We start from the raw sequence: 16178 nt of genomic DNA, 5'->3' as shown, positions 1-16178 counted from the left end.
AGTGTGTTAGGAAAGCCGGATTCTCCTCGCAGCTCTGTGCTTGCCTAGTCCCTGTGCGACCTTGGAGAAGTGGCTTTGCTTCTGTAAAGTAGGGCATGAAAAAGGGTAGTGGTTGCAACCAAAGGTCCTGGAGTGTGGAAATATCAACAGAATCTTGCTACAGGAAACCCTGCAGTGTGCTGCAGCCGGCAAAAGCTGCTGTGCTTTCCTGTTAAAAGGATAAATATGTGGGAGGGGGGGAAAACCAAAATTCAACTCTTAGGACAGACAAAATGTTTTTACACAGGGGAACCGTTAATCGCCTTCACTGAGAGAATGAAAATACTCCGTAGCAGACGCTCTATCAAATCCATAAACCGCTGTTATAGAGAGCACGTTAGAAGTGGCAGCATGTTGTTGGCTTAGTGTTGCTCTTGCCTTTGTTGGAAGATACTTAAATATTTCATAATGTATCTTTATAAGTCAGAACTTAAATTTAAAAGTAACCAGTTGGTTCGCTGCGACTGTATTGCCTTCCGCAGTCGGTTCACCTCGTTCAGCCGCTGTTTGTGGCTCGATCAGTTTGCAAGTGAAAAAGAACCATGGAAAAAGTTAAGCCTGGTTGAAGCAAGTTGGTTTTTTTTATTAATGCAAGCACATCCAGTCAAACACGGAATATCCTGCTTTATGGTACAGCTTTATATTTAGCATTTCAGCTCAGAATAGCAAAACACGGTATTTAAGGAATGTATCAAACTGAGGGAGGAAAAATAGAAAGGAACCAATGTGGATACTGCATTGATTTCAAGTATATACTAGGACTGATTGACTGGTGAAGTGCACATTCATGTGAAAGCTTTTTTATACATTTACAGAAAGTGTTCTAAAATTGCATTTCAAATATATATTTTTTTCTTAAATTTTAAGCATCCCTTTTAAATTTCAATTACATAAACAAAGCTGATATACAATCCCTCTTATAGTGTCCGACAATGTTACTAGCTAGAACATCTCTGAAAGTGCAAAACACTGTAATAATACAGTATAAATATTCTTACTCTAATCCAGGGCTGAAGGTCAGTACTTCAGCACAGGAAAAATAGCAGCAAATCATAAGAATTACCCCTTCCCCTTTTCTGGGCCGTTCTTGTTAACGGTTAGTATTCTACTTCTTCCTTCTTCATGGCATAACTTGTTTTTGTTTGTCTTTGATGTCAATGCTACAGGAATAGCAAAATGTTGATTTATCTCCCTTCCTTACTGCAACTTACTCTTCTAATTTTAAGCACTTGTCAAGGGGGGAGTGAACAGGGAGAGAGGGAAGGCTCTTCAGTTTTTCACTGTACTACAGGGCCAATACAGCAAATAATTTCTACTAAGTGATTGCAGATGCTATATGAAACAGTGGCACTGCTCTTGGTTGTAAGCGCTCGGCAAGAAAAGTCTACTGGACCAGAATAAACCAGACCCTTGGTCCAGCAAGTCTTGCCCCTTCTTCAACAGAAGGCAGAATAAGGTAAAACCCATCTACTTAGAGCTGATCATTTTTAAAGAAGCTTGTGCAGAGGCCCTCTGCGAGGCCCTACAAGGGAGGCTGCAGCCACTGGGAACTCCAGAGGGCCTTGTTTAAAAAAAAAAAAAAAAATTGTCTGGCTCAAGTCATTATCTTTACAAATATCCAGCCCCCAAGTCGTAAGAGGACAATTACTGGAAAGCACAGTAGATACTCACACGTAATAATTTGTTGATTAAACAAAACAGTCTCTAATCTGAGCCTAGATTTTTTTTTTTTCTTTCTGAATTCAGAGATCAGGTGAGAAAGTAAGTCCTGAACTGTATATTTTTTCCTGGAAATGAATACCTTGAATCTTAACATAACATAAGCTCCTGGGGTGCTCATTTGGGTAGCCAAATTAGGTGCAAACTCAGGGCTAAAAGGAGAAATTAGAAATGGTAAGCATCAGCGGGTTTACAGATCATCTCTAATTTTGGTACTGACCTGGGTTCAAAGGTTTGACCAATTTCTTGTGGTGTTTTCCCTCGGATTTCAATGGGTTCTGGCCCAAACCAGTTAATCCGGCCAGTTAATCATGGCTTGCAAAATACTAGGAAAAGCTTGCATCATAAGCTGGTCTTTGCTTTAATCGTCTGTAAGTGCAGACTAGCATTTTCGAAGGAAACAAGGGAATTAAATGCCCCGTTCAGTGGTGATGAACTCAAGCTTCTTTGGAAATTTTAGCCTTAACTTCAAATTGGACATCTGAGTTTACTTCCCTCTCCCTAGCTCACGTGGAGCCTGTTTTGCAGAGATAATCTAGGTTAGACGTCATTCTCTTAAACAAAACAAAACAAAAATCCCTGATTTTTAAAAAGGAAAACACAAACTATTCTGACAGCCAGAATTTAAAGGCTAGTTCCCAGAAGTAAGTATTAAAACTTAGACATGTGTGCATCTTCACACATGCACGCACACATACGCACACACAAACGCACATCCCCCAGCAGTTACCCCATCTTATCTGTTTAAATCATGTAACAAAAATACGTTTGCTGCACCATCAATGTTACAGGCAGGTATACTCTACTTCATGTGCCATATTCTCCATTTTATTTAAAAAGTACATCGTAGCTGGTTTCGAGACATCCATATTTTTATTTTCTTTACTTCCAGTCCAGCGTAATAGAAGGTACACTAAACGATATCAGTACCTTGTAAGGCACTATTTTCTGATGTAGGAGAGGAACACGCTTGCTGCAGATGTCGAAGGCCTTGACTCTACAAACACTTACTAACACATGCGAACGGTATCACTGATTTGAAGGAGACCCTTCACCTCAAAGCTAGAGAGACGTGTTGAGTGTTCTGTATGATACTGGTCCAACGGAGTATTTAACCTGAACACTGGCTTTAGCTGGGATGTGTGTTTTAACTTTTATTTATTTTGGTGGAAGTAAAAAAAAATAAAAACTTGGATGCTGATAGAATAAGATCTCCCCAGGGATACCATCTCCCATGATACATTTCATCTCTGAGAACAGGGCCCTGCCCTTATATTTAAAATAAAAACCCAAAACCCTTCACTTAAGTGCCTTAAGGTTGACATGTGAAATATTTACCACATTTTATTTCATAAAAGTTACCGTATATACAAAAGAGACCTCAGCCAGTGAGGTCTTTCTTAGCTCAGTCCAAGTCTTTCAGGCTGTAAAAACACGTTCATTCGATGTGCTTCAAAGTCTGCAGATCAGATCCAAAAATCTCAGGCTCTATTAAGCAGAGTTGTCCTAGAAGAAGAAGTAATAAAGAATAAAATTATCTTTTCTATCACGGAAAAAAGTTTTACAGTTTTGGTAAAGGCTGGCAACAGGTCTATCTCGCATCACTAGCTGGAAGCCTTTCTTCAAGGGATAGATTTTTCAACTGCTATAAACTGGAAAACGTCTATGAATTCCAGTAAACATGCTGACTTTAAATTAAATGAAAACTTAACCTTTGTAACATTACTTCAGGCCCTTAAGATGCGCTCAGGCAAGTAACATATGTTCCTCTGTCATCCTAAACTATTGCTTGCTGAACAGCATCGGATTTGATGCGAGGTACATTGCGCGGGTGTCATAAGTGAAAAGCTTACGTGGACTTCCTAACAAACGCCGGGATCACTGGGAAACACTGTCTTGTCTAGGACAATACAGTCATAATGTAGCTCAGCTGCAGCTCAGGACCTATAGACTTCTTCATCCATTCTGCATCTGGTACGGGTATGTCAAATCTGAATGTTTAACATGATTTACAAAGGTCTAAATCTTTCTGCCTTGGCCTCAGTATTAGAAGAAATCTCATCTAAATTAACTGATCTCATCACGTTAAGGTGATGAGGTGCTCATGTTCTGAGGAAGCTTCATACCTGAGTGTTTTCCAGCTGTCTTTTTCCATGTGGTTTTCCGGACCTTCACTTTCAAAGGATGCAATGAACAGAGCTAGTAAATAAAACAAGAACAATCAGATACATGGGTTCTTTAACTCAAAAAAAAAAAAAAAAAAAAAAAAAAGGTACAATATAGCAGGTTTAACTTAGCAGACATCATAAAGAAGTTTATTCTCATCAGAAGCCGATACAGAAGTGATACCACTTACTTATCAAATATTTTTTTGCGTGTTAATTTTTTTCATCTGCATTTCAACAAGTAAGAAGACTCGCTATAATGCTCAGTAAAGGATCTTACCTTCTTCACTATAAATGGGTGCTGTGAGTAGGTAGCTCTGGATCTTCTTGTCTTTTTCAAAAGGGCACTCAACCTGCTTCCATGTCAGGAAATCATGAATCTGTCTCGAAATTTCCCAGAATTTCTGCATGAGGTAATTAGAAGATGATTATCAAAATCATATTTGTTTTCTTTCAAATATTAGTTCCTTTGTTTCCATTTCAGAGCCTCTCGGTCTTGTTCTTATTCATGCTGCTTCTCTTATTATCACTTATTCGGTGGTTGTCTTTGTTATCCTTTCTTCTTACTGCTCCCTTCATCTCCCCCCTCTTGCTCCTAGTTCCTCATCCGTTGTTAGCCTCTCACATTTAGAACAGCGTATCCCTGCTACCCGCCCGGTCTTTTGCATTCAGTTCTTTTCATCATCAACCTTTTCTTCGTATATAATAAAGTGCTATTGGCCTGTTTTCTGGGTCTTACCTCTAAATTAGCCTGCGAGTGGAACGGGTCAGTAAATGGTTTTTATTTACTTACTTTACTTTTTACATTTCCAACCTTCAACTTAAACGAAATATGACATATCTGATTTTTTCATAAAGCACTCTTTAAATTTAAGAAATAATCAAAATAACATACAGAAACTACAGATATCCTTTCCTTCTTAGGATTTTAAGAAATGCGTAATTACTTTGGGTTTGTCTTGTATATTCTGCGTGCCCCCCTCCCCCTACCCAGCCTTAATAATGGCAAAAAACTTCAGAAGTACTTTTGCCAGGCTGTGGACTTTTGGACATGTATGTTTATTAGCCAGGGAGAGAGAACCCAGAAGCCGTAGGAACTCCCTTGAAGGCCTGCTAAATACCCTTTCCTGGTTGTGCGTAGCATTTATAGCTACTAACCCGATGAGGTTAAATCGGCTAACGCTGATGATTTAGGGGGAAGTTACCTATTACGATTTGATCAGATATGACGGCTTGCTGCCACAGAAAAGTTTACTTTCCGTTCTTTACCGCCTTCCGCTTTCCCCCAATCCCTTTTGAACGTAAGGCAGGCGCGGGGCTGAGGAGTGGCAAATTTTTGTCTGCCATCATACGTGGTACACTAAAATTCTTATACTTCCTGATTTCGAGTTCTTCCCTCTATTTTAAATGTTGCACAAGTATAACGGTCCTTGAAGAGATTTCCCTGTCCAAATGGCTAACATTAGACTATTTCTGTATTACTTAAGTAATTTTTAATGCTGGGGGTTTGGCTTCTGAAATTCTTATTTTCTTCTCAATCTTTTCATGCAACAGTTTTGGTAACAAATTAATGTTATTCCAATCAGTTCTGCTTATGTGAATTTTATGTTTTGTAGTGCATCTACACTGTACTTTCAGGTACAACTAACAAAAAAATAGTCTCTATTTCAGTACATTTTAAAACTAAGCTTTTAACTGAAGGCAATTACATTCCAGCAGTTTTATGGATTCTCTTCTGTGTGTGCAGTTGTGGATCTGCTGGAGATGTAATATAAACACGGCAACTGCAAGCGCTAGCTTTCACAGAAATTTGGTGAAATCATTTCCCCTAGATAATGATATCGCTTTATGGTTTTCTATCACAGCAATGCTGAAGGAATTGATAATAAATGAGCTAGAAGTTCAAAACTAGCAAATGTTTGTAATGTACAATGTTTAACTAGCATTACAGTTTCTATAGTAGCAAAGTCCTACCTTGAAGTTTATCTGCCCGTTGGGCAAGCGGTTTGTATGTATTTTGTGCAGAAAGTAGATATCTTTAATAAACAGGTTGAAAACTGGGATGACTATTTTCTCTCGATTGCTGTTGGCAGTCTGAGATCGCTGTGCTGCTCCTTGCAGGGCTGTGCGGTAATTACAAAAGTTGCTGGATGGATCCATGTGATGCTGTTTTTATGGGGGGGAAAAAGGCAGTCAAGTAATAATGTTTCCTAAATATAAAAAGCTTTGATCTAACCATCAGTGAGTTCATTCTTTATGAATTCGCGGGGCCCCTTTTTAAACTTTCAAGATAAAGTACCTTATGCTGATCAGGTCTGGATGCAGGTTTTTCTAATTTCTATCTTGTTTGAAAGAAGGGTTCTGTACTAGCTTTACATCTGTGCTTTGCTTCAGTGGTTAATGGAAGACTGAGAGGAAATGATAAACGACTATCGGAAAAAACCAAAGTTCTAACTTGCTGTCACCAATCTTTCCGATGAAATTTTCAATTAAGTTTTTTTGTTTTCATTCAGATCTCCACTAGATGGAGTACTCTAATTAGTTTTAAGGGTAGCAAAATGGCATTCGCTTGAGTGAAAACTACCTTGATGTTAAATTGGAAAAAATATGCTAGGAAGAAATAACCTAAAGAAAACTTGCATCCGCTTTTCACTGCAGGCAAGTAGGGAGTTTGAAATTCAGGAAATGCTCTCCCTAATATTTTTACGCTGGTGACCGCTGACAGAGATGCCTCTCTGATCTCTGACTTAGTAACTCCACAGCAGAGGTTTGGATGAAACTATTTGGTGGATTTCTGTATGAAGTCTAAACTTTATACATACCTCTAAAACATCAAATTTGGCTGTTTTGACCTTGGACCAAGTTTTCTTTAGTCGTGCCACAGGACTCAAGTTCATGCCAGCTGAATGGAGAGAGAAGAGACAAAGAAAGAAACAACTGAGTTGAAAAAATATAGGGCTAACGTAACTCTGTGTTTATGTATCGGCACCACCACACGTTTTGGAAGGCAGTTCAGCTTGACAAACAAAAGCTGTAGCTGACACTCGCCCACGCACACATTAATCTGTCACTGGTACATACTGCCCCCGTAGGAGAGCGTGTGCTGATGTGGCCAGCCAATTTAAGGCAAGTATAAGCATAGTCTTGCCAGTCAGGCTGTAAAATGGAGTGCCTTTTGTCATCTGTGTTAAGGATACTCACAGATAATAGCCATCATTGAGTTGAAGTTTCCAATATTGAAGCACTCTCTTGCCACATCAATGAAAAATTCCACCATTCTTGTACGCTGCTTTTTCTTTACAACCTGAAAAAAAACCCAAGATCTGTTAAGAGGGAAGGGATGGCCTCAATTTTGGATGGGATGTTCAGTCAAAGGCATTGTAACAGGTTGATTGAATGGACGTGTCAAGACTATCCAGCTAGCTTAATCTTAAGATGATATAGGCCTGAGGGTATTTTGTTAAGATTAACTTTTTATTAAAATAGCAGAAGTATTTGGGGCTACTATCAATTATTTGTCTAGTTGTGGGGGGAGTGTAAGTTTTTGTTTATACATAAAGTTCAATGTCTTGGGGAATCTTGTACAAGCAAGCTGGACACTTTCAGCAATTTCCTGTTGCTGGAAAAGGGAGATAACATGAAGCTGCTATCAGAAAGAATATATGCAAAAAATTTAAACCTCTGAAGAAGAGGGGTGGGGAAAGCAGCGAACAGACTTAAGACCAAGGGCATGTAACCTGAATGTGAGAGAGAAAAATTGCCGTGTCCTGATTTTCTCATTTTACTCTGTAAAAATGACCTCTTGAGAGCAGGTAGTGATGATGATGATCAAGTACACAAATTCCCACTCATGCAGACATGCAAAGGATCTAGCAAGTGATGCTGAACATCTGCTTTGCAGATTCTTTTATAAATTGCAAAGCAAAATTAATGTAGAATCATAGAATCGCTACGGCTGGAAAAGACCTCTAAGATCATCGAGTCCAACCGTCGACCCAACACCACCACCCACTAAACCATGTCCCTAAGCACCTCATCTATGCGTCTTTTAAATACTTCCAGGGATGGGGACTCAACCACTTCCCTGGGCAGCCTGTTCCAATTGGTTGAGTGGTTAATATAGCGCTGTCTCCAAACTTTGTTTCCAAAAACCATCAATCTTTCTCTCTCTCTATTTTTATCTTTTTTTTTTAAGCTAGTATTACTGCCTAGATTACATTCATTCATCAAAATCTTTCCCATATTTAGATCTAGAAGTCTAGAAGTTTGGTCTGGCTTATACAAAAATGGCTCCTGAATGGTGACTGCAGACTACTTCACCAGGGAATTCCCTGTTTCTTTTAAAAAAACCCAAAAAACAAAAAAACAACCAAACCAAAAAAAACCCCCACAACAAAATCTCTTACCTAAAAACTTCAGTTTCTGTGCCATATCAAAAGAAAATGGCTCAGTAGTCAGTCAATGGCTTGGCTTAGCCCTTGGTATGCTAAACCTTTTTGACTGGTTTACTAAATGTATTAGCCATACCAGCCAGCTCTGGAAGATGTCTTGGTGTGGTTTTGAAATAAGTTTCTGTGAGAGCAGGAAATCTTAAGAGATTAGGATCAATATATCGGACTTCATGAAACTGCAGTAGGCATCTGGATTTCCACAGAAGGGCTACTGACCAAGCAGGAATAGAGAGAAAACTTCCCATTTGCTAGAATTGGTGCATATTAATAGGAATCTAAAAAGACACAGAATACACATTGGGGGGGGGGGGAAGGTTTCTGGGGCAGTATACCTTCTATTTCTTTGCTTATTATAGGACAGAAGTTACTTTAACTTCTAATAAGGCTGTTCTCCCTCTTTTTTTTTTAACCTCTCCAGTAGTCCACTTTCTTTCCAGACTTCTGAAGAAAGTTTGTTCCTGATTTTTCTACAACAAAAATGAATATATGACAGTGCTAATGATATCTAAATGCAGTGGAAGGACAGCTGTTTATTGGTAAATCTGCGTTTAAAGATGAGTATCTTTGAGAATTTATGGATGTATTTAAAAAAAAAAAAAATAAATCCAAAAGAGCTCCTAACTCAAACTCCACACAAGTTCCATTTCACTGCATGACTAATGCTACTATGGAAGCTACACAAAACTAGAGAATATATGCAATGCCCAACATAGCCATGAACGCTTAATCATACAAGCATTCAAATAACTTAATGCTTGAATAATGCCATTATCTTTAATTGAACTGCTAATATTTAAATCTCTGTTAGACCACTGCTTGCCTTTTGTCCTTAAGGCCAGGATCACTTTGCTATCTGTTTTTCTACGAATACCTACCCGACAAATCTCTGTAGCCACCAGCATGCTGAGACAATTGAACCAATTGTCATAGGCCTCCAAATTATAGGTTTTGGTCACATCGCTGCGGCACTGTAAGAGAACAGGCCACGTGTTAATCCTATCCTGTATCATGATAAAGTCAACATACCAAAGGATTAACTTCCTTTTCGTGTCTTGATAAAATCTTGTTGGATTTTTTTTTAAGGCACGAGCTTAAAGAAGGTTAGAAAATGTCAGCCCTTCTTGTGCAGGGTATACATACTAAAATCACGGAGGCTCTTTACCCTGGCTACTCTTTGTTTCTTTTTCCCTCCGTACCCCTTCTTGTACCTTGTGATTATCCAGGGAGTCCATGTGGCTGACAATCTGCATCAGATCCTCTGGGTAAATGTTGCTCACCCTTTCCTGTGTTTGGAGAGATGGGAGATTGTCACTGTACAGACAAACAGGGAGTTGAGTGAAAAATGCATCAATAAGCCAAAGTTAGGAAAAAACGTTTTGGTAACTTTCATCTTTCTACAGTGCAGATGTGTGAGGTGTTTTTATTTTTCGATTAAAACATTGGAGGCTTTCAGTGAAGCCATAGCAAAATTCATATTGATGAATATATTAGTATTTAGTAAATGGAAAATGAAATACTTGACACAAATTAGTGTCTCACCAGTTCGATATAGGTCAGCTGCTGTGCCAAGATCAGAGGGTCACAGCACACACTCAGGATGTCCTTTTGAGTTGACTGTGGCTTGGTTTTGAGGATGGTGCCTTTGTCAGTAACAGGTTGCCGGAATTTCTCTCTGATTTCTTGGTACTGGCTCCGTGCGGAGAGGGCCATCAGGAGATTCTGTGTCATCTGGCTAATGATCTTTTTCACTGTTCCATTCTCCTAAGCAAAGGCAGAAACAATGCAAGAGCTAAAGGTTTTTAGCAGTCATAGATCGCCAAACAATTTCTGACTGGAAAAAATAAACGCCTAATATCCATTTTCTTTCATCTTATCTGAGCTGATCATCCTGTGACAAATGAACTTGTCATTACGGAGTTGTGCGGGCAGTTAGGACATTGTTATGCCTGCCTGCCTTCCCAACTCTGTTTCACTTGCTTGGCTGGTCTGCTCCTTGCGGCAGTTTTTGGCTAGTACCCCGTTTCAAAAGCATCTGGGTAAACAGCTTAAAAGTGGGTATAGTGCAACGGACTTGAGCTGCTCGCACAAGGCTTCTTGGATCCTCTGTGTACCAAGTGCCAAAAAGCTCTTTCTCATTCTGATCAGACCCGCCGATGATCAAGTTTATCTAGCGCAGGCAGAATCCAGGGAATTCACATTATGTCCAGGAATATACCCGTAAAATACCCTGGCTTGGCTTTGAACAACTATAGCATCCAAAGATTTAGGTAAGAGCACAATATATATCACGTTCTTGGACAACTAAAATGCCCTTCTGTTAATCAGGTGCAGATTTTAAACATAGAATCTATAAGGACACATACTGGTAAAGCCACAGAAATATAATCCATCTGCTCAGTGTTTTGGCAACTAAGGCAAGCTGAATTCTTTCTGCCATTGATTGTTTGTGTCCTGCAGACATTTCTCCGAGGTCGACATTTCCTACTCCTCCATCCCTCCTGTTACTGCTTTAAATGAGCCAGGTTCTCCAACCCTGTTCTTCCTGCTGCTGGAAAAACTAATTCTACCAAAGACAGTCCTCCTCCTCTTCCCGACACAATTGTTCTCTTGCTTTCATGCAAACTATTTCTCTTGAAGTTAGCCACAAGGTTAACCGTTAGTTTACAACCTGCTGTGTTGGTTTCTGCCAGTCAACTGGATGCACTAGAAAGAACTGCAATGAATCTGTGATCGTTCAAAGAAGCCACTAATACGCAGTGATGATTGAAATTATGTAGCAGATGTGAGAGACAATGCCTACCAAATACTTGTATATTGCATGCTATAATTAAGCAATAATAGTGTCAGAATGTTGCTTTACAAGGCAATAATCTGACTCCCAAGTGAAATCAAATGAAAAGCTGAAGGCAGCGTAGCTCATCTTGATGAGGCAACTGGATTACCGCTGAACAGCAGCTGGCTGGAGCCATTTCGGATATTGTGCTACAAGTGTTCAGAAATGCCAAGGGAGCGTGGTGGTGGGACTAAAATAAAGCGCTAATTCTGCTCTCTGGTATGCTGAGCTTTCTATTGTAAATCACTTGACTTCAGCTGCTATGCCTGACTTACCCATGTGTCTGGGAGGAGGCAGACTTTCTAGATATGGATCGTGGAGAATCAAATTTGAAGGCAGGTGAGAGTATCGCAGATATTATGTGAAAGTGAACAAAGAAACGGCAGTGACATGAAAAACTATGGCTGGCTTAAGCTACTGTGAATTTATTAGCGTCTTAACACTTAGACAAATGCCCATAGAGTTTTAGCAGTTTCCTTTCATCGCTAGTCTTACCCTAAATTTTCTTACAGCTTTGGAAAATGTCAATAAGCATACAATAATTTGTCCTTGCTTGAGTTCAAACAAGACATTTGTACTTAATTTGGGGCGCAACCCTGGCTGTAGCTATAGCTGTTTGGTTTGCTGTCTGATATCACTAGGACAAGCACCTGACCGCTTTGTGCGAGTTCTCAGTTTACTTTCTATCCTATGTCAGGAGAATAATGTCCTAAGGGGATTTGTAAAAGCTTTAAAATACAAACTAACCCCTCAAACCATTACCATAATCCCTTGCTGAAGCACAGTATAGATAATTTCTTGTGGCAACAAATACTGAGAGCAAGAGCTGCTTTTTGTCAGTGACAAATTGTGTTTCCTAGGGGTCAGATGTGGCATAGCTCTTCACTGATCAAACTTGACTTGTAGCTTTGTTAAGGGGATAAATACGGTGATGCTGTAATTAATGGATGTCATCAGATGCCTCAGACACCAGAGCACTGAGCCACCACATGAAGATGAGTTTTTCTCAAATGACAGTTTATTTATACCTAACAGAGTGGGAGGGAAGAGAAAGAGAAAGAAAGGCCACAACTTCTTTCTAGTTCAAAGTAATAGACAAACTACATACTGAGATACAGACACTAAATAAAACCTCTGCCAAGTCCCCTTTCACAGTAGTATCTCTGCCGACATACACCTCTTCATCCTTGTCTACAAAGGGAATAAAAGGCATATTATAATCCTATTTCCTCTTCCCCTCCTACTAAGGCACGGACACTTTCATAGCAGCATCCAGGTAAACAGCTTTGCTGATGCAACAAAACCGACATACTTCCTTTTGACAACTTGGTAACACCTAATTGTATTGTGTCCTATCACTGATTCATGCAGTGCTGTTAAACCTGTTGTTCTTCATTTTCTCTGTACTTGAATCAACAAAACCACACGTAATACAACTGTCTTCCCATTTCCTGCTAATTGTTCTCAAAAATATCTTGAAGTTGTGGGTTTGAAAACAAGGAGAAGCTTCTGCTTCTCTGTAAGTAAGCCTTCACGTTCATACAAACACTTTACAATTAATTCCCTTGCAGTTCTATTGGTACTTACAGTGACTTTCTCAATGAGAAAAAAGTGTAGGCTTGCGGGGGGGGGGGGACACAACAAAAACCAACAAAACAGAAAACTAACAGCCCTTGTTTTATTTGAATTTGCTTTATCTGTTTGCTTCAGAAGAGTCTTCTGTGAGGTCTAGTTTTCTTCATAGGCTAGAAACTCAAGAGCTGTTAAGACTGGTGATTGCCTAGCTAGCAGAGCTCAAATATAACTTCCTTAGTGGAAATACTGTGCATGTCACTTGAAACATAGCAACAAAACAGCTGCTGATTATTGCTAGGAGCTAGGAATGAACTATTGAATATTAAGCATCTTTACCTTGAGCAAGAGTACATTTGATACAACTAGTTGATGTGTCTTGCGGGACTTAGACGTATAGAGTAGTAACAAAGCACAAAGGACGGTACATAATTCATTACAAAAGTTAACTATGTTGTGCCGTTATAGTCACTGTTCTTTCCTTTCTCCTTCTGCACCACATGCATTTTTCATGCCGTCGTGGCTATTTTGTCTCTTCCTCTTATGCTTGGTGACTATACATAGACAGTTTCTGCTAATGGACCGTTAAGTTCACCGCTCAGCCCGCGTCCTGCAGTTACGCTGACAGCTTAGCAACTGCTGCTGTAGTCCATTTAGAAAATACTGCATGCAGGAGCGAGGGTTTGTATGTTATATGATAAACTACGTATAAAGGTTGACAAATAGTGCTTTCCCACTTAATGGGTTTTTCTCCCCCCCACCCCCTACCTCATCACATTGCGTGATCCTGTGAGCAATCTCCTTCAACTCTTTCATGGATTTTTCATCTTGGAAATCATAGGGAAAAGTTTCAGTCCATTCCTTCAGGAGCTGAATGATTTTGGCAGCGAAGGATTTTAGCTTTGCCTGGAAAGAAACAATGAGTTGATTACTGACCATAGACCTTTCTGACTGCAGAGTAAATTAGCTGATGAAGGTTCACACAAAACTAGAGACACCCTTGAAAATACTCTGCATTAGTAGTAGGTGAAGGGAATAAAAAAAGAACTCATTTAACTGTGAGCCAGATTCCCAAATAGTATGATTTAGCTTCCTTTCATGATAGCTTGGTAATGTCTCTTACCAAACACCTTTGAAGAAATTTTCAAGGTTAGTTGTATAAAGGCAGGAAGATGACAGAATAGTTTAAGTGACTGACTTGATTGAAGTCAATGGGACTTAAGCTGATTTATGCCATCCGAGGCAGCAGTACCTTAGCGTTTGAATTCAAATGCATACAAACTGCAGCGCTCTACCAAGCATCTTTCATGAGAAACGCTCACAAAGACATTTTTGTTCCATAGAATTTATCAGACCCTCCAGATTGAGCTGTATATTAAAAGAAATGAATGACAGGAAAGATGTGTGTGTTCTCTCCATGACATCTAAATCAAAATGGACTTTGAAAATGAAAAGTATTGGCTCTTACTCAAAAAGCTATCAACGACAGAAAGGGGAGGGAGAGCTATTTTTGAAGTTCTTCTGTTACCTGTGAACCTTCTAAGGCTTTTCATCAGTGAGACCTGAATTGGATGCCAGTTACTCCACTATGGTAGCATAGGGAGCAGCACCAGTAAATCCAAGGGAGCACTCTTGTAAAATCGGGAGTGTGAGTGCTAAGAACGCTTTTAACAAACAAGAAGAATCAAAACTTAATTCAGGTTATGTTTATCCCCCCACCCAACTTGTGATGCGCTGAGGAAAAAGAGGAAGTTTGCATCTGTGTTTACCTCCCCACCTGTGCAAGCTACAGAAGTCCCACTGCACAGCAGTTCCTCCTCCCCACGCACAGTGCGCCTTCCTCGCTGCACTCTCCCTCGGCCTCTTAGGGGTTACAGAAGGTGACTTAGCACGTGAGTGTCGCTACAGGAAATCGGTGTATTTTCTTTTAAGACAAATAAGAGAATGTCTTCCAAGAACTGGTAGGAACTCCTGCCAAAACATCATCTGACCATAGTATGTCCCAGCTTATTTAATCAAAACCAGAAGTCAACCAAACTAAGCTATTTTTTTTTGCCTTTTTTTTTTTTTTACATCTCACTGGTATACAGTCAGTGGGACCATTAATGACGATTAATAAGAACTTTGAAGTTAAACCATGCACCCTTGAATCCTCCATCTGAAAATGAGCCAGTGCTTCTTGTAAGTCTGATGGGAATTTTCTTGCTTTTTTTTTTTTTTTCCGGAGCTGCAAATTGCACTCTGCTAGCATGCTTTTCCTAGCTGTTTTTTATTGATAGCATTTAATTGATCCTGCTAGTAAGAGAAGCGCGGAATAGTTGGGATAGTGAGGTCAAAAAGAAAACATCACCATTCTCTTTGCCAGCAGTAGGCATTCCTGCAAAGCAATCTCTGCCAATGCCACTCCTGCGGAGCCCAGCTTCAAGGTATTTCTTAACAGTGCGGGACAGAGTTCCAGATTATAGTTGTCTGTCCTCCAAACTCCCATTGTCAACTGCCCTGGGGAAAAGACAATTTATACTTCTTTGCTAGGAAATGCATGGAGCCTGATATTATTGAAAGAATAATCTGTAGGTGGTGATGGAGAATTAATTAGCTAGCCAGTGTGCTTTCATTCAATTAAAGTTAATAGGTACGTGCCTACTCCACTTTTGTTTACCAAAAGCTGCTACAGAACTGGTTTTTTGGTATTAATTATCCTGACTATCCTTTCTTTTTAACTTTTGAAACTGAAAAAGGAGGGATGGGGGCAGGAAGGTTCCAAAAATCCTTCCTTAGGCCGTGGCAAGCATCTCCATATGAACACTGACTTCCCATCTCACGTATCTACTCATGAGTTGCTAGGGTGTAACCTTCGTGATGGAAAGCTTGGCATCCGTTGCAAGACAAACTGCAAACCGTGTTACTCTTTGTGTAATTACTCTTCAGGTGCAAAAAAAAGCTTAAAGTTTTATCAGATGCTTTTAATGCTCATGAAAATAAGGTATGCTTTCTGAGAGCAACACTAAAAAACATCAATATAGCAAAACATGAGATTCCTGTTTCATGTGCGCTCTGATGAAACCCAAAGCAGCGTGACAGGCTTGATGCATGTAATTTGTGATAACCTAGATAGAAATCACACGGATATGCGGGTAGCAGCACACATTTCCTTTTTGTCATGGTTGCAATAAACCTACCAACCTACTTCTTCTGTAGTCCTACTCCAGATACGAGCCTCCCCTTGTGAGCTGCCTGCTGACGCAGAGTTCTCTGGAGCCTATGGGAATACTTCTCCCATAAATATTTCTTTGAGAAGAAAAATACTCCTATTAATTTAAGTACTGTGGATCAGCCCTGTTCTGCATGAGACAAGACAGACAGTGCTGAGAAACAACTACCAATTAGAAAGGAGGGCAA

General features: G+C 39.7%; 1 protein-coding gene across 3 annotated transcripts in view; it reads right to left on the bottom strand.

Annotated features, from left to right (window-relative positions):
- Window positions 1-601: 601 nt before the first annotated feature.
- Window positions 602-16178, bottom strand: part of RASGEF1A (RasGEF domain family member 1A) — a 185203-nt gene continuing 169626 nt past the window's right edge. For all 3 annotated transcript variants that reach the window (XM_076338371.1, XM_076338374.1, XM_076338373.1), the window contains 10 exons: window positions 13548-13685; window positions 9914-10135; window positions 9583-9657; window positions 9250-9342; window positions 7125-7227; window positions 6746-6825; window positions 5898-6089; window positions 4204-4327; window positions 3885-3957; window positions 602-3264 (listed from right to left, as the gene is read on the bottom strand). In XM_076338371.1, the coding sequence (XP_076194486.1) occupies window positions 3240-3264; window positions 3885-3957; window positions 4204-4327; window positions 5898-6089; window positions 6746-6825; window positions 7125-7227; window positions 9250-9342; window positions 9583-9657; window positions 9914-10135; window positions 13548-13685 (1125 nt within the window). In that variant the 3' untranslated portion in view covers window positions 602-3239. The remainder of the gene's footprint in view (window positions 3265-3884; window positions 3958-4203; window positions 4328-5897; window positions 6090-6745; window positions 6826-7124; window positions 7228-9249; window positions 9343-9582; window positions 9658-9913; window positions 10136-13547; window positions 13686-16178) is intronic.

This window comes from Aptenodytes patagonicus, chromosome 5 (genome assembly GCF_965638725.1).
Source record: "Aptenodytes patagonicus chromosome 5, bAptPat1.pri.cur, whole genome shotgun sequence".
Lineage (NCBI taxonomy): Eukaryota > Metazoa > Chordata > Aves > Sphenisciformes > Spheniscidae > Aptenodytes > Aptenodytes patagonicus.
This window is presented reverse-complemented; position numbering and strand designations above follow the sequence as displayed.